The 24,172-nt window shown below is 36.3% G+C and overlaps 1 protein-coding gene across 1 annotated transcript in view; it reads right to left on the reverse strand.

Moving 5' to 3' along the window:
- The window catches only part of LOC150080530 (thrombospondin type-1 domain-containing protein 7A-like), a 1,074,234-nt gene that overhangs the window by 530,246 nt on the left and 519,816 nt on the right, over positions 1-24,172 (reverse strand). The window contains exons 20-21 of the mRNA XM_090380722.1: positions 16,555-16,703; positions 7,154-7,312 (exon numbers count right to left, since the gene is read on the reverse strand). Of these exons, the coding sequence (XP_090236848.1) occupies positions 7,154-7,312; positions 16,555-16,703 (308 nt within the window). The remainder of the gene's footprint in view (positions 1-7,153; positions 7,313-16,554; positions 16,704-24,172) is intronic.

Raw genomic sequence — 24,172 nt, forward strand, 5'->3', positions numbered from 1 at the left:
CTATCTGTGCATAGGTAGGTTTCCTTGTGTTGGCTGGTTGTATCATCTTTCTGGCTTCCTGGTATGTAACTTTGTGTTCTGCTTTCTATTTTTGGATTTTCCTTTCCTGTTTCCATCTTTCGCATTCTCGAGAGTAGGCAGTATGGCTTCCACTACAGTTTGGGCATTTAGGGTGCTCGGTTGTGCATTCTTGATTGGTGTGTTCTCGGGAACCACATTTGGAACATATTGCTGTTCCTCTGCATGTTGTTTGTGAATGTCCATATTTTTGACATTTAAAGCATCGAATAGGATTTGGTATGTAGGGCAGGATTTGACAAAGCAAGTATCCTGCTTTCACGTGCTGTGATGGACTTGGAGTGTTGAAAGTTAAAATGATATTTCTGGTCTGGATGATTATTCCTTCTTTTTTTGACCGTTATTCTTTTAACATGAATGACTCCTTGGGTTTTCATTTCTTGTAATATTTCTTCTTCTGTTTTATATTGAGGAGATCCCATTCAGAGATTACACTTTTCGAGGTGTTTAAAGTATTATGGGGTGTAATTGATACTGGAATTCTGCCAAAAGTGGACGTTTTCATTAGTTGAAAAAATCTGAAATCATCTGAAAAAACTTCCAAATTAATTCCCAAAATATATGTGGTCTTCACATAAAGACAGAACTTCATACAGCTAACCATGTCCAAAAGCTGATTTATTTTGATCTACGCAATGACTAACACAATTATATGTTTGCCCCTGACATGTTAATTGTCACTGTAAAAGACAACTGTATGGGAAAACTGTTTTTGACTGAGAACAAAACGTAAATCATTCTTTATTCAGTACTATCTAAAAAGTAGAAATATTATCAGCAACAGCAACTTTCTGACTAGTTAAGAATGAACAGCTAGTCAGCGATAACAATCACAACTATAGGTTATCTACTTGCAAGTTAAAAGAAGGAAATTGAAATAAACTACCACATATTCCAAGACAGTGATCTCTTAATAAAAACTTAAATTATAAATGTTTAAATTATCTTATCAAAAAAAAAATTTCTGACAAGGAAAAAAAATAAATAAATTAAATTAAACAATGCTGTTGTTATAGCATACTCACAATATTTAATATTTTCATATTTAAAATACAATTTTCATAAGGGCTGCTCAATAAAGAATGAGCATAATTTTTTTGTTCACAACACACCTTTTTTAATCATCCATATTTTGATGATCCTTTTCAAAGTAGTCCCCATTTGATGACATGCACTTCAACGTTTCTGCCATTACTCAAAAACATGTAGAAGCCATTGTTTGACATGCATTTGAGGATCATCTTTGATCTCTTTACAACTTAATCTGATGACTGGAAGAATTTTCCTTGCAGCTCTAACTTTGGGGGGGAAAATTTGCAGGGTGAAAAGGTCAGGGTTGTATGGCAAATGCAGAACACATTTGACATTAATGTTGGCTAAGTACTCAATGATAATGTGAGCAGTGCGAGGTCTCGCATTGTCATGATGCATCATGACGATGTCATTTTTAAAAAATGTGATCCCACAAAGTGGCAGTTGTAGTAAGGTCCTGTAACAGTCGTATGGTGTGGTACAATATACTGGTAAACCATTCCTTGAACGTCAAGAAAAGAGATGACCATAACATTTCCTGAAAAAGCCACAACTTTTGCCCGGTGTTGGCAATGACAGAATTCAAAACAAATCATTGTTTCTTACTCTCTGGGTTGAAATGAAGCCATGTCTCATCCGCCATTATCACCTTGAGCAGCACCTCACCACCTTCAGAAACCAACAGCTTCAGATCCTGACAAACCTCCATGCTAACTTGTTATTGCTCAGGTGTATGTAGTCTTGGAATCTAGCATGCACAAACATGCGTCATATGCAAGTGGTCGTGGAGAATACCACACGTGGTTCCCACTGATATTCTCAACATCGCTGCCAGTTACCTTACTATTATACAATGATCTTCTTTCATGATTACAGAAGCAGTGTTTATGGTTTCTGTAGTGACATCAGTAGTGGAGCACCAGGACCACCAATTTTTGTGACTGAATCACATCCATCTATAAACATTCCAAATCACTTTCATATGCTTCAGCTGATGTTTTCTTGAGATGGAAAAAATTTGAGAGCAGTATACCATTGCTCACATGTCATGTCCACTATTATGTCCACTATTGCTCACTATTATGTAGGTGAAACTGAACAGGCGTAAACTTAACCAACAGCCAAGGTCACACCATGCGCAGTAGTGAGCTGCACAGTTGCTCACTACTGTGCAGCTCACTGTGTGATGCAGCTTTGATCGGGATTAAATCCCACATCTCAGCTAGAAATAGCAAACAGTTCGGCTGTTCATGAAAAATTATGACTATTCATTATTGAACAGCCCTCATACAATTAAATTTTAATATTTGTAAAGAATTTAGACAGAATTCATTTTACAAATGAAAGTTTTTTCCTCTCATATAAAGTTTTACACCAAATAAAATACAGTGAGTGGCCACTTTATTAGGTATACCTATCTTTTTGTGAAATGGAGCACTCTCTCTCAGTAACAACATCACACATACCATGCAATATAAAACAAGTTGGGCAGTTTGAAATGGAGCACTCTCTCTCAGTAACAACATCACATATACCATGCAATATAAAACAAGTTGGGCAGTTATGTAGGGATGTGGCATGTCTACAGTTAAGTGCAAGAATAGGCAAGACAAAAGATTTAATGACTTTGAACGTGGCATTGTAATTCGTGCCAGTTGCACCAGTGTGAGCATCTCAGAAACTGCAGTCTTGTTGGGGGTTTTGTGTACAACTGCCTTGGGTGTTTTGAGATTGGTTCAATAACCAAAAACAACTTGTTTGTTTGTAGCGGCAATGCATGAATGACCTAGAGGCCAACAAGACTTGTGCAATGTAAGAGAAATGTTATAGTCAGTCAAATAATAACCTGGTACAGTAGTGGTAACTAAAGAGACATTTCACAATGCACAACTTGTCATGCCTTGTTGCAGATAAGGTTATACAGCCAATGATTGAAATGGGTTCCATTACTATCAGCTAAAAAACAAGGTATAGTTACAGCAGGCTTGAACTAACACTGGCAGACTGGAAAAATGTTGTCCGGTCCGGAAATCCTGGATCCTGCTGTTTCATGATAATGGGAGATATAACAAAAAAGCATAAATACATGGATAAATTCTGCCAAGTGTAAATAATGCAGGCTTCTTGGGGGTTTGAGGGGAATTATCAAGGTGGCTTGATATCAGTGGGCCAGTGAATTCTCACTGGGCCACTTGATATCAGTGGAACAATGTTTGGATGCCCATTTGGTTTTCTGGAAACTGTTTCTAACAGGCATACCTCTTCATGGTTGAAGTGTGTCCATCTGTACATGGGTTCCTCTAACAGGATAATGGGCCATTTCACAAAGCCAGAATTGTGCAGAACTGGTTCCAGGAACATGAGTGAATTCAGTCTGCTGCAGTGGGCTCCCCAGTTACCAGATCTCAATGCAACAAAGCACCAGTTGATGAGGTGGAACAAGCTCTTCCCAGCAGCGATTCACAGCCATCCAATTTATAATACCTGTGAGAAGCAAATGAGGCAGTATGGACCAGCATTTCTATGGCACACTTTCTACGTCATGTTGAGTCCATGTTACAACAGCGCCTCCATAGCCAGGAGCAGCAGTGCGTAGCACACGCTTCTTGATTAGACCGGGGTTGGAGCCCGTGATCACGAAATATAGAAAGGTCAGGGAATGACCACTGCATATCCCCAGAGCAATGGCCTTAGTTGCTAATGCTTCTAAAAACCAAATAACAACAACAACAACCATGTTACAACAAATCCAGACTGTTTTGGAAGATAAAAGGGGACCTACTCACTATCAGCATTAGCATTAGTAGAGGCATTTGATGCAAGAAAGCAAGCTTATGCAGCATCAGCCAAAAAAAAAAAAGAAAGTAACATAAATAAAAATAACCACTTCCACTTCACCCCTCTGTTCGTTCAAAATACCTGTCCAGCTGAGCCTTAAACTTATTTAGGCTATCAACTTCCACGACAAGGGATGGAAGTCTGTTCCACCTACCAACCACTCGCTGGCTAAAGGCAAATTTCCGCACATCTATCCTACATCTGTCTTTCCTCAATTTGAATTTATGCCCTCTCAGGTGATTATTCTGAGCAAGAGGAAGAATCCCATCAGCATTGAGCATGCTCAAACCATTCAAGGCTTTGTACACCTCTATCAGATCACTTCGCTGGTGCCTAGTTTCCAGACACTAATTCGCAAAACTTAAGCCTTTCTTCGTAAGAGCACCCCTTTGTCCCATTCACCAATCTAGTTGCCCTTCTCTGTACTCGTTCCAGCAGCTCTACATCCTTCTTGAAATGAGGCCTCCAGGCCTGTATACAGTACTCTAGGTGTGGCCTGACCATTGCCTTATACAAGGGAATAATCACCTCCTTATCCCTGCTAGAAAAATTCCTATATATCATTGACAATACACCATGAGCTACTCTTGCAGCCCATCTGCACTGCTCAGAGAACTTCATATCTGCCTGCACAACCACCCCCAGGTCCCTTTCATTCTCTACCACTGTCAGTGTAGTACCACAGAGTTGATACGTTGCTCTGGGGTTGCTGTTTCCCATATGTAGTACTTTACATTTGTCAATGTTAAACTTCATTTGCCACCTCGAAGCCCATCTGCTCAACCTTTCCAAATCCTGTTGCAGTAGCATAGTGTCAGTAGTGTCCTTGACAACCCTGCCAACCTTCGTATCGTCTGCAAACTTGGACATTAAGCCTGATATACCATCATCAATATCATTTATAAATACAGAAAACAATAAAGGACCCAATACTGAACCCTGAGGGACTCCACTAATAACATTAGTCCACGATGAGCAGTGTCCATTGATTACCACTCTCTGTCTTCTCCCCCTCAACCACCCCTTTATCCATAGCAGCAATTTGCCTCCAATGCCACACTGCTCCAATTTGTGCAGCAGTCTTCCATGTGCAACAGTATCAAAAGCCTTTCTAAGATCCAAGTATATAATATCAAAGTTATTCCCTGCATCCAGTTCTTTTGTGACTGCATCATAGTATCCAATCAAATTGGTCAGGCAAGACTTACCCTTAACAAAACCATGCTGTGTCCTAGCTATAACTGAAGTCTTGTCTAGATGATCCTGCAGTGCTTCTTTAACCAGTGCCTCCATTAATTTTCCGGGAACAGAAGTTAAACTCACAGGTCTATAATTACTTGTGTCAGCCTTTGATCCCCCTTTGTGAATTGGGGTCACATTTGCACATCTCCAGTCCGTGGGTACCTCCCCCGAGTCCAAGGAAGCTCTCATAATTATGGCTAAGGGTTTGCTTACTTCCTTGGCTGCCTCCTTTAATATAACTGGATAGATCCCATTCACCGCAGGTGCCTTTCTTGTGTTATCTTCAACAATTTCTCCTCCACTTTGCTCACAGTTATTACAAGATTCTCTAGCTTACTGCTAGAGTTGAATACACCTCTGGCATTCCCCTCGCTGAATAACTCCTCATGTGTGAATGTCGATGCAAAATATTCATTTAGTTTGTTAGCTACCTGAGCAGGGTCATCAACAGTTGACCCATCGATCTCAAGTGGACCAATCTGATTCATCCCCTTCCTTCTAGAGTTTACATAAGTAAAGAACTCTTTGCTGTTTTTCTTCGCATCCCTTGCCAAGGATCTCTCGTAATCTGCCTTCGCCTGCCTAACCTCCTTTGTAACTTGGTTAGAGATCAACTTGTATCTATCATAGGCTTCTGTGTCACGTGTTAATTTGTATGTATCCCATGCATTTTTCTTCTCTGCCATATGCCTCATTAGTTCATCTGACATCCATTTAGGCTTAAACCTTGAACAATATTTCTTAGTTGGTATGTAAAGCCTAGTAGCTTCCAAGATAAGTTCTTTGAATGCTTCCCATTTTGAATTTGCTGTTGGCAATATCATCAGTTGATCCCACTGTATAGAATTTAAATACTGTCTCAGTCCATTGTAGTCGCCTTTACGAAAGCAATACCCCTTCCCTTTACCCCTAATGGTAGTTACCTCTTTGAGAAACTCCCACTTCAGCACACTGTGATCACTGCCACCTAGTGGTTCATTTATCTGGAGATTCTTAATGCATGAAGAATCATTACTGATAATCAAATCAAGAGTATTACTTCCTCTAGTTGCCTCCCGAACATGCTGATGTAGAAAACAATCATCCAATAAATCCACAAAAGCCCTGCTAGTGTGTGAGTGACCAGCCCCCAAATTCCAGTCAATATCTGGGAAATTAAAATCTCCCATTATAAGACTCTCTGATTTACTGGCCCACTCTATTTCTCCGAACAGTTTCTTATTATACTCATCAGAGTCATTAGGCCTATAGCACACTCCTACTCTCAATTTTGATCTCCCAATGCTTATGTCACACCAAACTGACTCGACACTGCACTGTCCAGCGATGTCGACTGGCTTCACTTCCTTGGATTTTATGTGTTTTTTAACTAATAGCATAACCCCTCCTCCCTTCCTATCCTGTCTATCCTTTCTGTAGACATTGTACTCCCCAAATTCCAGTTCTGCATTCCTTATATCTGTGTGACACCACGTCTCTGAAATCCCCACAGTATCTGCCTTTGATGTTTTGAGCAATACCTCAAATTCATCAAATTTATTTACTAAACTCCTAGCATTGGTGTACACGCAAGTATACATGCACCTGTTCTTTTTCTTAGCTACCCTAACACAACCCATGTGTTTGCTTGTACCCCAATGATTCCCAGCAGTCTCTGAAATATCGTGCATCTTATTTTCCAGGCTGTGGCTCATTCCAATAGAAGCAGTGCAAGAATCACTTTCACCTCTGCCAGTGGCTACTGTTAATCTATTAGTCCTTGTATCCCCCCAATCTAGCAGTTTTCCGACCCACCTAACACTGCCTCGATAGCATCAACAAACATTCTTGCACCCTTTCTATTTAAGTGTATCCCATCCCTGTAGAAGCAGTCTCTCCTGTTAACAAGTACAGACCAGGCTGAAAAAAGTATGTGTACATAATAAAGTGGCTACTCAGCGTATATTGAAACTTGAATAATTACCTTAATATCATAGGCTTCAGCTAACCAGTTAGGATCTATCCAGTCTTCAACAGAAGTTGTAAAGTTTACTAACAAGCAGTGTACTTTATTTACATGTATTGAATTTGCATTAATACAATACACTTTCCGTTTCTTTAGACCAAATCCACAACCAGTTTCCTATAAAATCAAATTAATTGAACGAATTATGTCAAGTATTAAAATCTAGAAATGTAACTGTAATGTAAAATTCTGATTATATATATATATACATTTGTATATATATAAAATATTAAGGATAATAGAAAATGATAGAAAAAGTAAATCAATCAAATATATATATAAAATATTAAGGATAATAGAAAATGATAGAAAAAGTAAATCAATCAAATAATAATACTTTCAGGGCCTTAAGAAAACGAAAAAAAAAAAAAAAAAAAAAAAATTATTGCTTTTTACCCACAATCTAGATGATTTCAATTTATAGAATAAGTTTATATTTAAATATAATTTAAATTATAATTATTTTTTATACAAAATATGAGGATAAGATATCTGTAGACCATTTGGGAATAAACAGTCACATGAGATGATCACTTAACCTCAAGATTAGAAGTACAGTGGATTCCGGTTATTTGGGCCACCGGTTAATCGGGGCAGCCGTTTATTTGGGGCAAATCTTAAAAAACAGAAACCAATTGAGAAAATAGCCAGGGTTTACTTCGCTTAATTGGGACAGCATGCCGTTTAATCGGGGCAGGAGACCGTAGCACTGGAGATTACCCTACGATTGGCTCAGACGGTATGACGTGGTTCGGTCGAAATTCTGGAGGTCACAACCATAAAACAATAAAAACAATTAGCAGTCACCTGTGTATTGGGCTTTTCTGTTAGTGAAATCTATCAAAAACGGACAGTAAACTCGATCTTATTGAATTTGTGATAATACCAACAGCTGGAATTCTGTGGGTTATTATGGTGAAATGTGTTTACACTTCCATGAAATCTTCAATCAAATAAAAAAATTAATTTTCAGATCTTCTCTTCATTCCTATTTTTAAAACTCTGTAACTCGTTACTCCGTTCTCACTTGCGCGGCGTATCATGTTACTTGGAATTTGTGTGTGCCGTGTTCTTTGTTATTGATTGCTTATCTTTTTACTGTCTTACATTTTAAACCCCACCCACAAATATCAGTGAACAGAAATGTCAACTAGTTCGTATGTACATATTACAGTACGTATTAATTATTCCGATTATCACGTATATTCTTCCGATTTTCACGTATTTTTTAATTGGTAAGGTAATAAAGGGTAAATTTGTGTTTAACATATCTTTGCTTTTATAGCCTGTGGATAATATTCCTCCTATTTTAGCTAATTAGAATCGCTGTGTAATAGAATTAAAATTCAATTCACAAACGTGATCAGAATGACCGGCGCTTACTGAACATCGTATAGTGAACGGTAGTTTACTGTGGTGAGTTCGTCGTAACGTGATTTGATTGTACAGTGAAGTAATTGTAAGGGGGGGGGGGGGGGTAAATTGTCTTTTTAACTATTTACTTGAAACTTTGGATAATTGGGGCAGCCGCTTAATCAGGCCAAAATGCACTAGTCCCGATGTGTCCCAAATAACCGGAATGGACTATATATAGCACATCTACATAAAAATATTTTTAATTAGTTATTTGGTTTTTTTTTTTTTTTTTTTTTTTGGAGCATTAGCAACTAAGGCCATATTGCTCTGGAATATGCGGTGGTCATTCCCTGACCTTTCCCCATCCTCTGTATTTGGTGATGACGGGCTCGAACCCCGGTCTAATCAAGAAGCATGTGCTATGCACTGCTGCTTCTTCCCACCTGGCTACAGAGGCATCTATATTTTTAATTGATTTGTTTTCTGGTCAAACTACTCCAAGTAGTGACTTTACCCAGTCACTACTTGGAATAAAACAACTTAAAAAATAAGATTCACAACTTCAAATGGTGAGTTCACATTACTTTATTACACTTAATATATTGTCAATTCATTACAATGTTAACTTAATAATACCTATTTCTTTTTATAGAGGAATAAACTGGACTTCTTGTTAATTTTTCATTTAAATAAATAGATAAATTTTCTGTTTATACTCTGGGAGGACCACACAGTCAGAGAAGATCACAAAGTAGGGAGAATACAAGAAACAGCACCATATTCAGCAGTCACAGGCTTGAACCCGGGTCACTCAATGCATGTGTACCTATGCACCCACATGCCTGACCACTCGGCTATGGCGGCCTATATAAGTAACATTTCTCTACTTAATTTAGACTTAAAATGTTTATCAGATCACAATTTATTTATTTTTTACCCTTCAATAATTTAGCTGATGTTTCTTTCAGTAATTATAAAATCTGTATATTTTCTCCAAAGGTAATGATTTATTCTGATAGCTTTTCCTGATCCAGATAACAATCGACCCTTTGACTTTTACATACTTTTACCAAGTTTTCCCCTTGGGCCAACAAATAATTGAAAACAGTTTCTTGAAAACGAATAACTGAAAACAGTTTCTTGTTTTCTGGTAGTAATCATTCGTAGTCTGTGAACTGAGTGCAAAATATTCAACTTTAAGTAGACATTCTATGTTCCACATAACAGAGAACATACCATATCTGTATGCAACACACACACACACACACACACACACACACACACACACACACACACACACACACACACACACACACACACACACACACACACACACACACTTGCTGCCTGAAGGCAAAAAATGGACATGATTTTCAGCATGTTTTGCAACATCATCTTCTTCATTTGCTTATACCATAATTACAAAATACTGCATTGAGAACTTATAAATATTTTATCTTGAGTATGACTCTACTGGTCTTTCATTATTTACACTGGGGAAAAAAATGCAATAAATAAAAGCTTTCACAACTGATTTCTCAATTTTTAGGTTGTTCATTTTTGATTATATTCCTCTGTTTTAGCAGCACCTAAAAATATGGTATTATTATCATTTTTGATTATATTCCTGTTTTGACTGTACCTAAAAAATATGGTATTATTAGCAAAAAAAAAAAATTAATCTCGAAGGCACTAAGGATCTTCAAGGCAATAACCATTCTTTTGAGAAAATCCATATTCACATCCTGCAACTCTCATTAGAACTAACACTAACTCCGAGTGAAAGTTGTCTAGACTGTCTCAATCTATTCTATCAGGTTATACCTAAATTGTACTCTATGATATGGCCATAGAATGTAATTTGAAAACCAGTTCAAATTATAAGAAAGAATCGTATCCTTTGTAGAATTTTGTGAATAAAGAATTTTATCATTATTATTATTATTAGCAGGAAGGTTATATCGAGTGATGCCCACATAATAGATTATGTTTGCAGCTTTAAGATTCACTGCTGGTTGGAGACTATGTACATTAGTGCCACTCAAGCTTCAATTAATAGGACCCATGGTACTTGTGTGCATCTCCAATATTCCATACCTCTGTTTCCTTTTTGTCTCCTCTCCTCCCACCTAGTCCTTCTTCGTTCTCCTCCATGACTTGTACTTGATCATACAATTCATGATGTTGCTCATACCCTGTATTTAAACCACCAGTCACCACTCATACTTTGATTAATAAAGGCTACCTACAACAGCCAAAAGCTACTATATACTTCTCTATTTTGTTTTTAGTTTCTTCATGTATATTTTTAATGCTGTTATCATATGTATTTTAATTATTTTTATTCAGTATATGCTATTTAATTTTGCTAGTTTTAACTGTAAATAATTGTAATATTTGATTTTATAATACATTTCCTTTCAAACTGGTCAGTGTCTACAAGAAGTTATACACAAGTATTATATTTATTAAAACTTAAATTTAGAAATGTAGCTATTATTGATAATTATAAGCAATTGTCAATGTTAACAAAAAAATAAATAAATTTCATGTATGAAATACAGTAAAATCGCATTATAACAAACTTCATAGGGGTGCACAAATCATTTTGTTGTACTGAAATTTTGTTCTAATGAATATCGCTCAAAATTACTTCAAAGGAACCATTAAATTTGTTCAATTCAGCTACACTTCTAATATACAGAAATTCCTGTTATATTTTATTTAAATATTGACTAAAATCAATAAGAAATAAATAAAATGACAAAATAAAAGTGTACTACAAAGAAAAGATATTTTGTACAGAGTATAACTGTAAGCATATTTTATTTTTAAGAAATACCACACATTCAGAAGTACAGTAGAGTGGATGCAACTAACTGTATCTACATTAATGTGGGAATTCTTCTATAGTAAAATAAAAAAAAAAATTTTTTTTTTTGAGTAAACTCTTATGTGAATGTAAGCAGAATGGCTTGAAATCATCAAAAGAAGAAGGCTGTATTGATACTGGTTCCAAATTCCTTTATGTCTTCTTTGATTTGAGAATTTTTAAAAATTTATTCCACAAAATAAATAAAGTAACTACAGTTACCAAAATTCTAAATCACACATCTGACTTTTTTAAATTTTTGTGAAATGTTAGTATTAGTAGTTGCAAATGATACAAGAAAACAAGCTTATAAAGATTCAGCAAAAAAAAAAAAAAAAAAAATTCCCACATCACCTGTCCATTTCCTTTATACTTTGGTTCTTCAAGTTCAACCTTGAACTTATTAGCATTAGCATTAGTAGAGGCATTTGATGCAAGAAAGCAAGCTTATGCAGCATCAGCCAAAAAAAAAAAAAAAAAAAAAAAAGTAACATAAATAAATAAAAATAACCACTTCCACTTCACCCCTCTGTTCGTTCGAAATACCTGTCCAGCTGAGCCTTAAACTTATTTAGGCTATCAACTTCCACGACAAGGGATGGAAGTCTGTTCCACCCACCAACCACCCGCTGGCTAAAGGCAAATTTCCGCACATCTATCCTACATCTGTCTTTCCTCAATTTGAATTTATGCCCTCTCAGGTGATTTTTCTGAGCTAGAGGAAGAATCCCATCAGCATTGAGCATGCTCAAACCATTCAAGGCTTTGTACACCTCTATCAGATCACCCCGCTGGTGCCTAGTTTCCAGACACTGTAATTTGCAAAACTTAAGCCTTTCTTCGTAAGAGAACCCCTTTGTCCCATTCACCAATCTAGTTGCCCTTCTCTGTACTCGTTCCAGCAGCTCTACATCCTTCCTGAAATGAGGCCTCCAGGCCTGTATACAGTACTCTAGGTGTGGCCTGACCATTGCCTTATACAAGGGAATAATCACCTCCTTATCCCTGCTAGAAAAATTCCTATATATCATTGACAATACACCATGAGCTACTCTTGCAGCTCGTCTGCACTGCTCAGAGAACTTCATATCTGCCTGCACCACCACCCCCAGGTCCCTGTTATTAAAATTATTATTAAAACCGTTATTAAAACTATCCACTTCTAAGTTTTTTCCAACAATCACCATCTACTGGCTGAAGGCAAACTTCTACACATCCATCCTACAATCATCCTTCCTCAATTTGAATTTATGTCCACCTCACATGTGTAGTCTGAGCAAGAGGAAGAATAACAGCAGTGGGCTTGCTCAATCTATTTCAAGTTTTAAACACCACAATCAAATCATCTTGCAGATACCTAGTCTCCAGATACTGCACTTTCCAGAAATAGAGCCCCTGGTTAGACCACCCTTCTGTTCCCTTCACCAATCTTGTTACTCTTCTCTGAACCCATTCCAGCAGAAGATCTACATCCTTCCTAAAATGATGACTGCAGAAATGTATGCAGCACTCAAGTTGCAGCTGAACCATTGCCTCTATATCAGGGGTGGCCAACAAATCGATCACGGCTTTAATTTCGGTTGATCACAGTGTTTTTAAATATACAGTCATCCCTCGATTTGCGCAGTCAGGTATACTACCAAAATTTTATATTATTTTATTTTTTTTTACAAAGCTTCAAAAATAGGAATGAAGAGCAGATTTTGAAAATTTATTTTTGTTTTTTTTGCATGATTGAAAATTTCATTGAAGGAGAAACACATTTCACCATAACAATGAATACTACAGAATTCCAGCTGTCGGTATTACTGAAAAATAAGACCGAGTTTACTATCCATTTATAATTAGATTGCACTAACAGAAAAGCCCAATAAACCGGAAAATACAAATTGTTTTATGGTCGTGACCTCCAGAAATAGCTTTAGAGAAATATCACATATGCATTCAAAACTGATTCTTAAAAGGATATAACCAAACAGAGCAATAAATGATGGTGTGTTTGTCCGGTTATTTTGGAAACAACTTCCTCATTCGGGAATCCTCTTCCATCAATTATCCTACATTAGCTGTTCAGACAGAATATTTTTCCGGTTCGCGCAACTTAGTGTTTTAATTGGTAAGCATTGCTTTTGCTGATTTAATAACTGGACAGTACTTATATGTTAATTTAATACCTTTTGATTTAAAATGAATACTACAAAAAAGAGTAAAATGTATCATTTTCATCAAGAGTGGGAACTAGAATACTTTTTTTTGTAATGGTGAAAGAAAAATGTTGCTGTTTGATTTGCAATACTTCTGTGGCTATACCCAAAAAAGAAATTTAGAAAGGCTCTTCAATGCACTCCACGGTAAATACCAATCAGATTTTTTGCCGAATAGTGACCTTAGAAAAAATAAATTAGAACTTAAATCCAGATTATTTGCACAACAAAATTTCTTCATGACACCTAATTTACAATCTAAAGCGGTGACTGTAGCATCATTTAAATTGAGTCATCTTCTTGCAAAAAAATGCAAATCATTTTCTGATGGTCAATTCATCAAAGACACATTTTTAAAAATAACAGATTCTCTTTTTCAAAATTTTAAGATCAGAAATGAAATTAAATTGTTAATTGTGTGTCCTTTTCTTTACAACTGGATGAATCTACAGATGTCAGCGATACAGCTTAGTTGCTCATTTTTATTCATATGGTTTTCGATGATTCTGCCAATAGAGAAGAACTGTTGGGTATGGTTTCGTTAAAAGAAAGCTCTAGAAGTCTTGATATCTTTAACTTATTCAAACATTTTATTGAAAAAAATTAAATTAAATTACCACTATTTAAGCTCATATCAGTAACAACAGATGGAGCTAAAGCAATGACGAGGCATCTTAACAGATTCATCGCATTGTGCCAAAAGAATGATGAATTATCAGATTTTTTGAGTTACCACTGTATCATCCACCAACAAGTGTTAGCCAGTAAAAGATTAAATGCTAAAAGTGTTATGGACATCACTTTCAAAATTGTGAATTCCATCAGAGGACAATCTCTTCAAAGGAGACTTTTCAAAATGCAACTCAATGAAAAAGAACCAGATCTGATATTACAGACAAATGTTAGGTGGCTGAAATGGAGTAAGTTTCTACAGAGATTTCGAAATTTACAGAATCAAATTAAAAAATTTGTTGATCAAAGGGGATTATTTGTTGATTAAAGGAGATAATTATCAGCAGCTACAAGATATGGAGTGGTTGTATGGTCTGGCTTTTCGGCAGATTTTACCAGTAAATTAAGTGATCTGAATTGGGAATTACAAGGAAAAATAAAAATGTGGGTGATATGATTAGTAGTATTTCTGCATATAAATATCAATTTTTGGCAATGGCTAAGGATCTCAAAGAAAAAAAAAAAATTCGTCCATTTTGCCAACATGCAAGATCATTTGCAAAAATATCCTGTTTTTGAATTTAATAGTCAGAAATATGTTTCTGAAATTGAGACTTGTGGATGATTTTGAAACCAGATTCAGTGATTTTAAAACAATTGAAGACATTGTTCAATATATTTCTTGTCCATTTAATGTCGACTTAGAGACAACACAAATTGCAGAAAAAAATCACTGCGATTTTTCACATGGAGAAAATATTACTTGAAAATGAAATAATTACATTGTGAAACGATATCTTCCTAAAAGCCAGATCATCAGAAAACAAGTTTTGGAAATATGTTTGCCGAGAAAAGTACCCAATTGTAAAAAAAATACAGTGAACTTTTAATTTCCTGTTTTGGTTCACATATCTATGTGAATCGGCCTTTTTGTATTTGAAACAAACAAAGACAAAGAATTGCTCTACTCTTACAAACTTGCACGCAGAAGATTCTTTATGGTTGGCCTTATCACAGTATATCCCTGATTTTGAAAGCTTGGCAGATGACACGAAGACACAAACATTGCATAACTTAAAATTTTAAATACGTATGAATTTAAAATAAGAATTCTGAATTGTACTGAATTTTAAAATTTATAAACAACATTTTTCAATATGTGTTGATTAACTTTTTTTTAACCATGTGCAATGAAATTTTTGAGATGGTAGATCGCGGCACATTTTGAAGGAAAAAAGTAGATCGCACACAAATTAAGTTGGCCACCCCTGCTCCATATCATTGAGACAACACCTCATGAGCTATTCTGGCAGCCTGTTTTCACTGCTCAGAGAACATAGCTGATTACACAATTAGCCAAGGTATTTTTCATTTTCCATTACCCTGAGCGTAGCATACCACACAGTTGGTATGTTAATCTGGGATTACTGCAACCCATACACATTACCTTGCATTTGTCAATGTCAAATTTGTACAGCAGTCTTATGTGCAACAGTATCAAAAGCTTTCCTGAAATCGAAGTATATAATATTGAAATTATTTTTTGAATACAATTAGAAAAATTATTTTTCTAATTGTGTTCCTGTCTAGATTAGTCCTGATTACTTCTTTAATCAGAGTGATTCTATTATTTTCACTGGAACAGAAGTTAAACTAGTAGGCGTTGCTTGAACTCTGTACTGGTTGCATGCTGAAGGGATTTTGGAGAGGAATACGATTCATTCAGAGGGAATAATACTGAATTATTCTGCCATATATATATATATTTTTTCTTTTTAATAAAGAAAAGATTCCCATATCTATATTTACAATTTCAGCTACCCAGTGCCATACATAATTTCCTGGAAAAATTTCTTTTCTTCTAAACCGATAACTTAGCATAGGTGCACAAAATAATTCATTGTACTAATTTTGTTTTTCAAAAATACTGTATTCAAACAAGACTTACAAAGCATTAGTAATATGGTAAAGTTGGCTGGATCCTAAATATATTTTCATTATAGCAAAAATTTCATTAAAATGTCATGTATTCATTATAATGGAGTTTTACTGTACAAATAAAACTGTTAAATACATTTCCGAAAAAATACCATACATAACTCCTACCCAGATAAATGAATTGAATGAATTGGTGATGTTTGTGCATTGACAGAAGATTTTAATAATACATGCTTTTTTATACAAGACTAATAAAATTTAAACATTTTATTTCCAAATACTGATTAAAATTCTAATTTTTAAAAGGCAAACTTTACCTCTAGCTGACACTCTGACCAGTGGGAAATTTCCCAGTGATAACAAGGTACAAATGGACAAGGTTTATGTTGAAGAAGATGTTCTTCAGGACAAGGCTGCCCTTCATCACTGTGAGATTGAATAATATACCGCGATCTGGTCATTTGTTCTGTTTAGAAAATTAAAATAATTTTAACAGTATAAAATTTTTATAACAATCAGTACTAAACTACAAGATTTTAGTCAACTGAAAAGAACACACACAACTTTGAAAGGTTCTCAGAAGTGAAGAATCTATAGTATATTACAGAGAAAAAAACAAAGTTAGCATTAGTAGTGGAAAATAATGCAAGGATATACAATATAAATAATAAAAAAACACATATCTCTGTCTCTAAGCCCCTCTAATAACTTGTCTTTCCTTCCTTGAATTTAAACTATCCACTTCGGAGCAAAAGATGGAAGTTTTTTACAACAATCAGTTACTCACTGCTCAAAAGAAAATTTTTTCACATTATCCTGAAACAAACCCTCTTTTTAAATTTAAAATTATACCCCTTTATACATATCATTTGAGCAAAAGTTAGGATGCCAAAATAATTTAATTCATTCAATCTATTTAAAGCCTGATATTAAGTCTGATATACCCTCATCAATATCGTTAATAAATACAGAAAACAACAAAGGTCCCAGCACTCAGAACAGTGTCCACTGATAACCACTCTGTCTTCTCCTACTCAACCATGCATAGCAGTAACTTGTTAACAACACACTGCTCCAATTTGGACAAGTCTTTTATGTACAACAGCAGCAAAAGCTTTCCCAATATCCCAATATATGACATCAAAATTATTTTTAGCATCCAGTTCCTTTTTAACTGCATCATAGTATTCAATCAAATTAGACAAGATCTCTCCTTAATAAACCCATGCTACAACTAAAATATACTGCATTCCTCTCTAAATGGTCCTGCATTACTTCATTAACCAGTGACTCCATCATTTTCCTTGGAACAAGAGTTAAGCTAACAGGCCTATAATTACTCATGCCATCCTTTTGTGAATTGGTGATACATTTGCACATATCCAATATGTGGAGACCTTCCTGGAAACTATTAACCATATTTAGGATGCTCTCCTAAATACAGCTAATGGTTTGCTGCTTTCTTTAATATAATTGGATAGATCCCGTCCACCCCTTTCTTATATTTACCTTCAATTTCTCTTCCACTTTCCTCTCAGTTATTACAAAATCATTTACTCTCTGTTAGAGTTCTAATTGTTTACATAAGTAAAGAAGTCTTTGCTGTTTTTCTTTGCATCCATTGCCAAAGATTTCTCATAATCTGCTTTAGCTTGCTTAACCTCCTTTGTGACTTGATTACAGAATAGTTTATATCTACCGTAGGCTTCTATATCACCGGATAATTTATATTCATCCAATGCATTTTTCTTCTCTGCTATGAGTCTCATTAGTTCATCTGGCATAGCAATAGCCATATAGTGCAAGGTAGTCACAGGCTTTTGCTGTATTATAAAAAAAAAAAAGTAAAACAAAAGAGCAGATAACAAAATACAGATTATTTGCTTCCCTCCTCACATAGGTAACTATCCAGTTGACCCTTGAGTTTATTCAAATTATCAGTTCCACCTATGAAAGTAACCTGTTCCAGATATCAACAACTCGCTGGCTAAAAGAAAACTTTAAACAATCTAGTCTAAACCTCTTCCCCTGTAATTTGAATTTATTCCTGTGTTCTAGAATTATCTAACAGTAAAAATTTCACCTTATTCATTTTCCCAACCCCTCTCAGATCTTTATAAACCTCAGTCAGGTCACCTCTGAGGTGCTTAGTTGCCAAGCCCTGTAGCACACATTATTCGGAGTTTTTCCTCACATGGTTGCCCTTTTGCCAACCTCACCACGCTAGTTGCCCATCTTTGGACACTTTCAAGAAGCTCAATGTCCTTTTTTTAAAAAAGTCTCCATACTTGAGCACAGTATTCCAAATTTGGTCTTAAAATTGCCTTATACAGTCAGACGATGACCTTGATATCTCTACCAGATAACGTTCAAAAAATTATCGATAGGATCCAATGGACTTTCCTGGCTGCCTGCTTAAGCTGCTCATAAAACTTCATATTTGTCCATATAATAATTCCTAGATCTTTTCCTTCCTCTACTGTTTTTAAATTCGACCCCCACTAAGCTATAATTTATTTTGCGGTTGCCATTCCTTAATATTGCTGCATTAAAACAGAACTGCCACTTTTCTGAACATTCTTGCAGCCTGTTCAAGTCATCCTGAAGGGGGCACTGCTTGGTACAGATAATTAAGTACACTACCAATCTTTATGTCATCTGCAAATTTTGACGTCAAGGCTTCTATCCCTTCGTTGAAGTCATTTATGAAAATTAGAAACAAAGTTCCAAGAACTGACCAATCCTTGGGAGAACCCATTTCTGACTTGGCACAAATCTGAAGAATATCAGTTAATTACAAGGCTCTGTCTTCTGCCCTGCATCCATCCAGCAATCCATTTTAGAATTTTTACAGTAATCCCCACATGTTCCAGCTTATATAATAACCTCTTATGAAGAACTGAGTCAAATGGCTTTCTAAAATAAAAAAAAAAAATAAAGAAAAACTATGTCGAAATTGTTTCCTACATCCAGTCCTTCAGTAACTATGTCAAAATAGATTACTAAGTTAGTTAAACATGATTTTCTCTTAACAAAACCATGTTGTGTGTTATTCAGAATAGCATATCTATCTAAATGTCCATGGATTGCATTCTCAATAATCGTTTCTAAGATTTTTCCCTACCACTGAAGTCAGACTAACCGGTCTGTAATTACCAACTTTGCTTTTAGAACCACCTTTAGTATTGGTGATATGCTGGCACTCCTCCAATACAAAAAAGCTTTCCCAACTCCAAAGATGTCCCCTCATAATTAACTTCAATGGTTCATATACACTTCCTCAAAATTACTGCCCATTAACTCCAGGAGCCTTACTTGCTTTATGATTGAAAGTTTTCTAATAAACAGCCATCTGTATTTAAAAATCACTAATTTCATATGACTCAACTTCACTTGCACAGCTCTCTTTCTCAGCATGAAGCAGTAAAGACAAATGCAAAGTATTTGTTTAATTCATCAGCTGGGTTGTCTAAGACTTTCCCACACCCAGTGCACAAGTGTCCAAACTGATTTGGCTTTTTCTTCCTTGTATCACATACATGAAAAATTCCTTGTACTTATTTTTTGCTCTCTTAGCTAGTGTCTTCTCAAAGTGTTCGCCTCTCTAAACTTAGCTGCGGTACTATTACAAATCAACTTTTAGCAGTTTTAGGTTTCAGTACATTTCATTGCTCTGTAACTGTCCCATACTATCTTTTTGTGCTCTATTTGACCAACCAGCTACCCATTCATCCATTTTGGAATCCTCCTGCTGCAATATTTTCTTAAAGGTATATATACATTCATGGCTTCTCTGATTTTTGCTTTAGAAGGTATTACATAATTCAAGTGTATTTGCCTGCAAATCAGCCAATTAATAGATGCCATATAGCACCTTAAACTATCAAAGTCACCTCTTTTGAAATTAAAACCCATGACTCTACATTTAACTGCTGCAATTCTTTTTTTCATTTTCCAACTGACGACTGCATGATCACTACCTGTTGATCGTTCTTGTATTTTAAGCTCTGTGATGTCATCTAATTCATGAGTAATGATGAGATCAAGAATATTCTCACACCTTGTATAACTAACTAACTAACCAACAAACAAGCCAACCAACCGACTGACTGAACAAACCAACCTACCAGACAAACAAACCAACCAGGGGCAGATTGAAATCACCCATAATAAGACGTTCACACTTGCTTGCCCATTCCATTTGCATCATATTCTTCACAATCTTCTTGTCTGTAGATTACTCCCACTCTAATTATACCCTTACTTCAAACTTACTCATGCCACATACATTCTATGCTTGCATAAAAAGTAAAGTGCAGCCATTATCAACCCACTGCAGGATGGAAGCCTCCTCAACAATTCATACTGAGGGAAATGGACCATAATCTGCCACGCTGGTCCAGTGCGGGTTGGCAGATCGACCGTATTCAGCAGTCAGGGGCTTGAACCCCGGTCTACTCAAAGAGCGTGTGCTACTGCACTCCCGCTCCTGCCCACTCGGCTACGGAGGCCGTTTTGCATACATAACTTCAAACTCAGCAGAATCACTTTTTTGCATTCAGGCTGCTTTTTATAAGAAGCATGACACCACTAGCTATCCTATCTTCCCTAAATACATACCACAGTGGAACTTATCATCCCCAATTTCTGGATGGCACCACTTTTCTGTTAACCCTGTTATGTAAGCATTAGTTATCCTAACCAGGAGTACAAATTCAGCCATTTTATTGACACCACTCCTTCGATAACTGTTGACATCCATTTAGGTCTCAAGCTTGAACACTTTTTCTTAGTTTAAATAATAATTGAAGCTACTAGGCTATGAAGAGCCTAGCAGCTTCAATGATTATTTCCTTGAATGCTTCCCATTTAGAATTTGCTGATGGTAACATCATCAGTTGGTCCCAACTATATAGAGTTTAAAAATTGTCTCTGATAACTGTTGCCACCTTTACAAAAGCAAAAACCCTTCCCTTGATGGAAGATACCTCTTTAATTATATCCTACATCAATACAGTGGCACCTACTGGTTCCTTTATTTGCATATTCTTAATGCATGAATAATCACTACTGGTAATGAGTATTACTGCCTCTAGTTGCCTCTCAAACATGTTGCAGTCATCAAATAAATTCACAAAAGTCTTGCTAGTGTCTGAGTGACCAATCCACAAATTCCAGTCAATATGTGGGAAGTTAAAATCCTCCATTATAAGGCATTCTGATTTACTGGCCCATTATTTCTCTGTACAGCTCATAAGGACTATAACATAATTCTACACTCACTTCTGCTTTACCAACGCTTGCGTTACACCAAACCAACTTAAAAATTGTCTCTGATAACTGTTGCCACCTTTACAAAAGCAAAAACCCTTCCCTTGATGGAAGATACCTCTTTAATTATATCCTACATCAATACAGTGGCACCTACCGGTTCCTTTATTTGCATATTCTTAATGCATGAATAATCACTACTGGTAATGAGTATTACTGCCTCTAGTTGCCTCCCAAACATGTTGCAGTCATCAAATAAATTCACAAAAGTCTTGCTAGTGTCTGAGTGACCAATCCACAAATTCCAGTCAATATGTGGGAAGTTAAAATCCTCCATTATAAGGCATTCTGATTTACTGGCCCATTATTTCTCTGTACAGCTCATAAGGACTATAACATAATTCTACACTCACTTCTGCTTTACCAACGCTTGCGTTACACCAAACCAACTTACCATTGCACTTACTATCCATGTCAACTGTACACACTGCCTTAGATTTTCTGTGCTTCTTAACAAAGAACATAACTCCTCTCCTCCTCCTGCCCTGTCTATTCTTTTTGAACACACTGTACTCCCCACATTAAAATTCTCCATCCCTTATATTTGAGTCACACAATGTCTCTGATATTTTCACAATGTCTGCATTTGATGACTTGATCAGTACTTCAAATTCAACAAAATTATTTACTATGCTCTGAGCATTGGTGTACATGCAAGTATACATGCACCTGTACTTTACTCTTAGTTACTCTAACATAGCACATATTTACTTGTTCTATGATCATCCACAGCAGGTCTTGAAATCCCCGACACCTTGCTTTCCATGATGCTGCACATTTATTTTATTATTATTTTTATTAGCCATATGGTGCAATAAAGCCTGAACCTTATGCTGCACCAGCCAAAAAAAAAAAAAAAAAAAAAAAAAAAAAAAAATGCCCAAATTACCCTGAGAGAGAGAGAGAGAGAGAGAGAGAAGTAGAAGGGAATCGCCAAGAAAGAGAAGAATTATGATATTCAGCTCAGGACCCTGGGTGTGCCAAGCCCATACTCACCAGATGCGAGCCCCTATTCTTTGATGAGAATCAACCAAAAGAGCAAGCTGGCTTTACGACAGAAGTCTCAACTATGGACCACCTTCATGTAATATCACAGCTAATGGAGAAAGTAAATGAATATAAAACACCATTATGTCTGGATTTGTGGATTAGGAAGAAGCATTTGACTCCATACAGCATAAGGCAATGTTTTGGGCACTGGAAAGACAAGGCACTGATACCCCATACGTTATGATTTTAGCATTAGCACGGGCACATGATTCAAGGAAAGCAAGCTTATATAGCATCAGCCAAAAAATAAAAAAAAAAACCATATTCACCCATCCCCTCATGCCAAATGTTTGTCAAGTTCTGCCTTGAATCTATTTAAGCTATCAACTTCTACAACGACATATAGAAGTTTGTTCCAACAATCAACCACCCGCCGACAAAAGGCAAACTTCTGCACATCTGTCCTACAACTGACTTTCCACAATTTGAATTTATGCCCTCTCAGGTGATTATTCTGACCAAGAGGAAGAATCCCATCAGCATTGAGCATGCTCAAACCATTCAAGGCTTTATACACCTCAATCGGATCACTTCACAGGTGCCTAGTCTCCAGACATTGTAATTTGCAAAACTTAGGCCTTTCTTCGTAACAGCAACACCCTTTGTTCTGTTCACTAATCTTGTTGCCTTTCTCTGTACTGGTTCCAACAGCTCTACATCCTTCTTAAAATGAAGCCTCCACACCTGTATACAGTATTCAAGGTGTGGCCTGACCATTGCCTTATACAAGTAGATAATCACCTCCTTATCCCTGCTAGAAAAATTCCTGTATATCATTGACAAAACACCATGAGCTACGCTTGCAGACCATCTGCACTGCTCAGAAAACTTCATATCTGCCTGCACAATTACCCCCAGGTCCTTTTCATTCTCTACCACTGTCAGTGTGGTACCACAGAGTTGTTACGTTACTATGGAATTACTGCTTCACATATGTAGTACTTAACATTTGTCAATGTTAAACTTCATTTGCCACCTCTCAGCCCAACTGCTCAACTTTTCTAGATCCTGTTGCAGCAGTGTACTGTCATTAGTGTCATTAACAACCCTGCCAACCTTCGTATCATCTGCAAACTTTGACACTAAACCTGATATACCATCATCAGTATCATTTATAAATACAGAAAACAACTATGGACCCAACACTGAACCCTGATGGACTCTACTAATAACATTAGTCCACGATGAGCAGTGGCCATTGATTACCACTCACTGTCTTCTCCCCCCTCAACCACCCCTTTATCCATAGCAGCAATTTACCTCCAATGCCACACTGCTCCAATTGGTGCAGCAGTCTTCCATGTGCAACAGTATCAAAGATCCAAATATACGATATCAAAGTTTTTCTTTGCATCCAGTTCATTTGTGACTACATAACAGTATCCAATCAAATTTGTCAGACAAGACTTCCCCTTAACAAACCCATGCTGTGTCTGAGCTATAACTGAAGTCTTGTCTAGATGATCCTGCAGTGCTTCTTTAACCAGTGCTTCCATTAATTTTCCTGGAACAGAAGTTAAACTAACAGGTCTATAATTACTTGTGTTGCCCTTT

This window comes from Mastigoproctus giganteus, chromosome 9 (assembly GCF_048544385.1).
Source record: "Mastigoproctus giganteus isolate SK-2022 chromosome 9, ASM4854438v1, whole genome shotgun sequence".
In the NCBI taxonomy this organism is placed as follows: Eukaryota; Metazoa; Arthropoda; class Arachnida; order Uropygi; family Thelyphonidae; genus Mastigoproctus; species Mastigoproctus giganteus.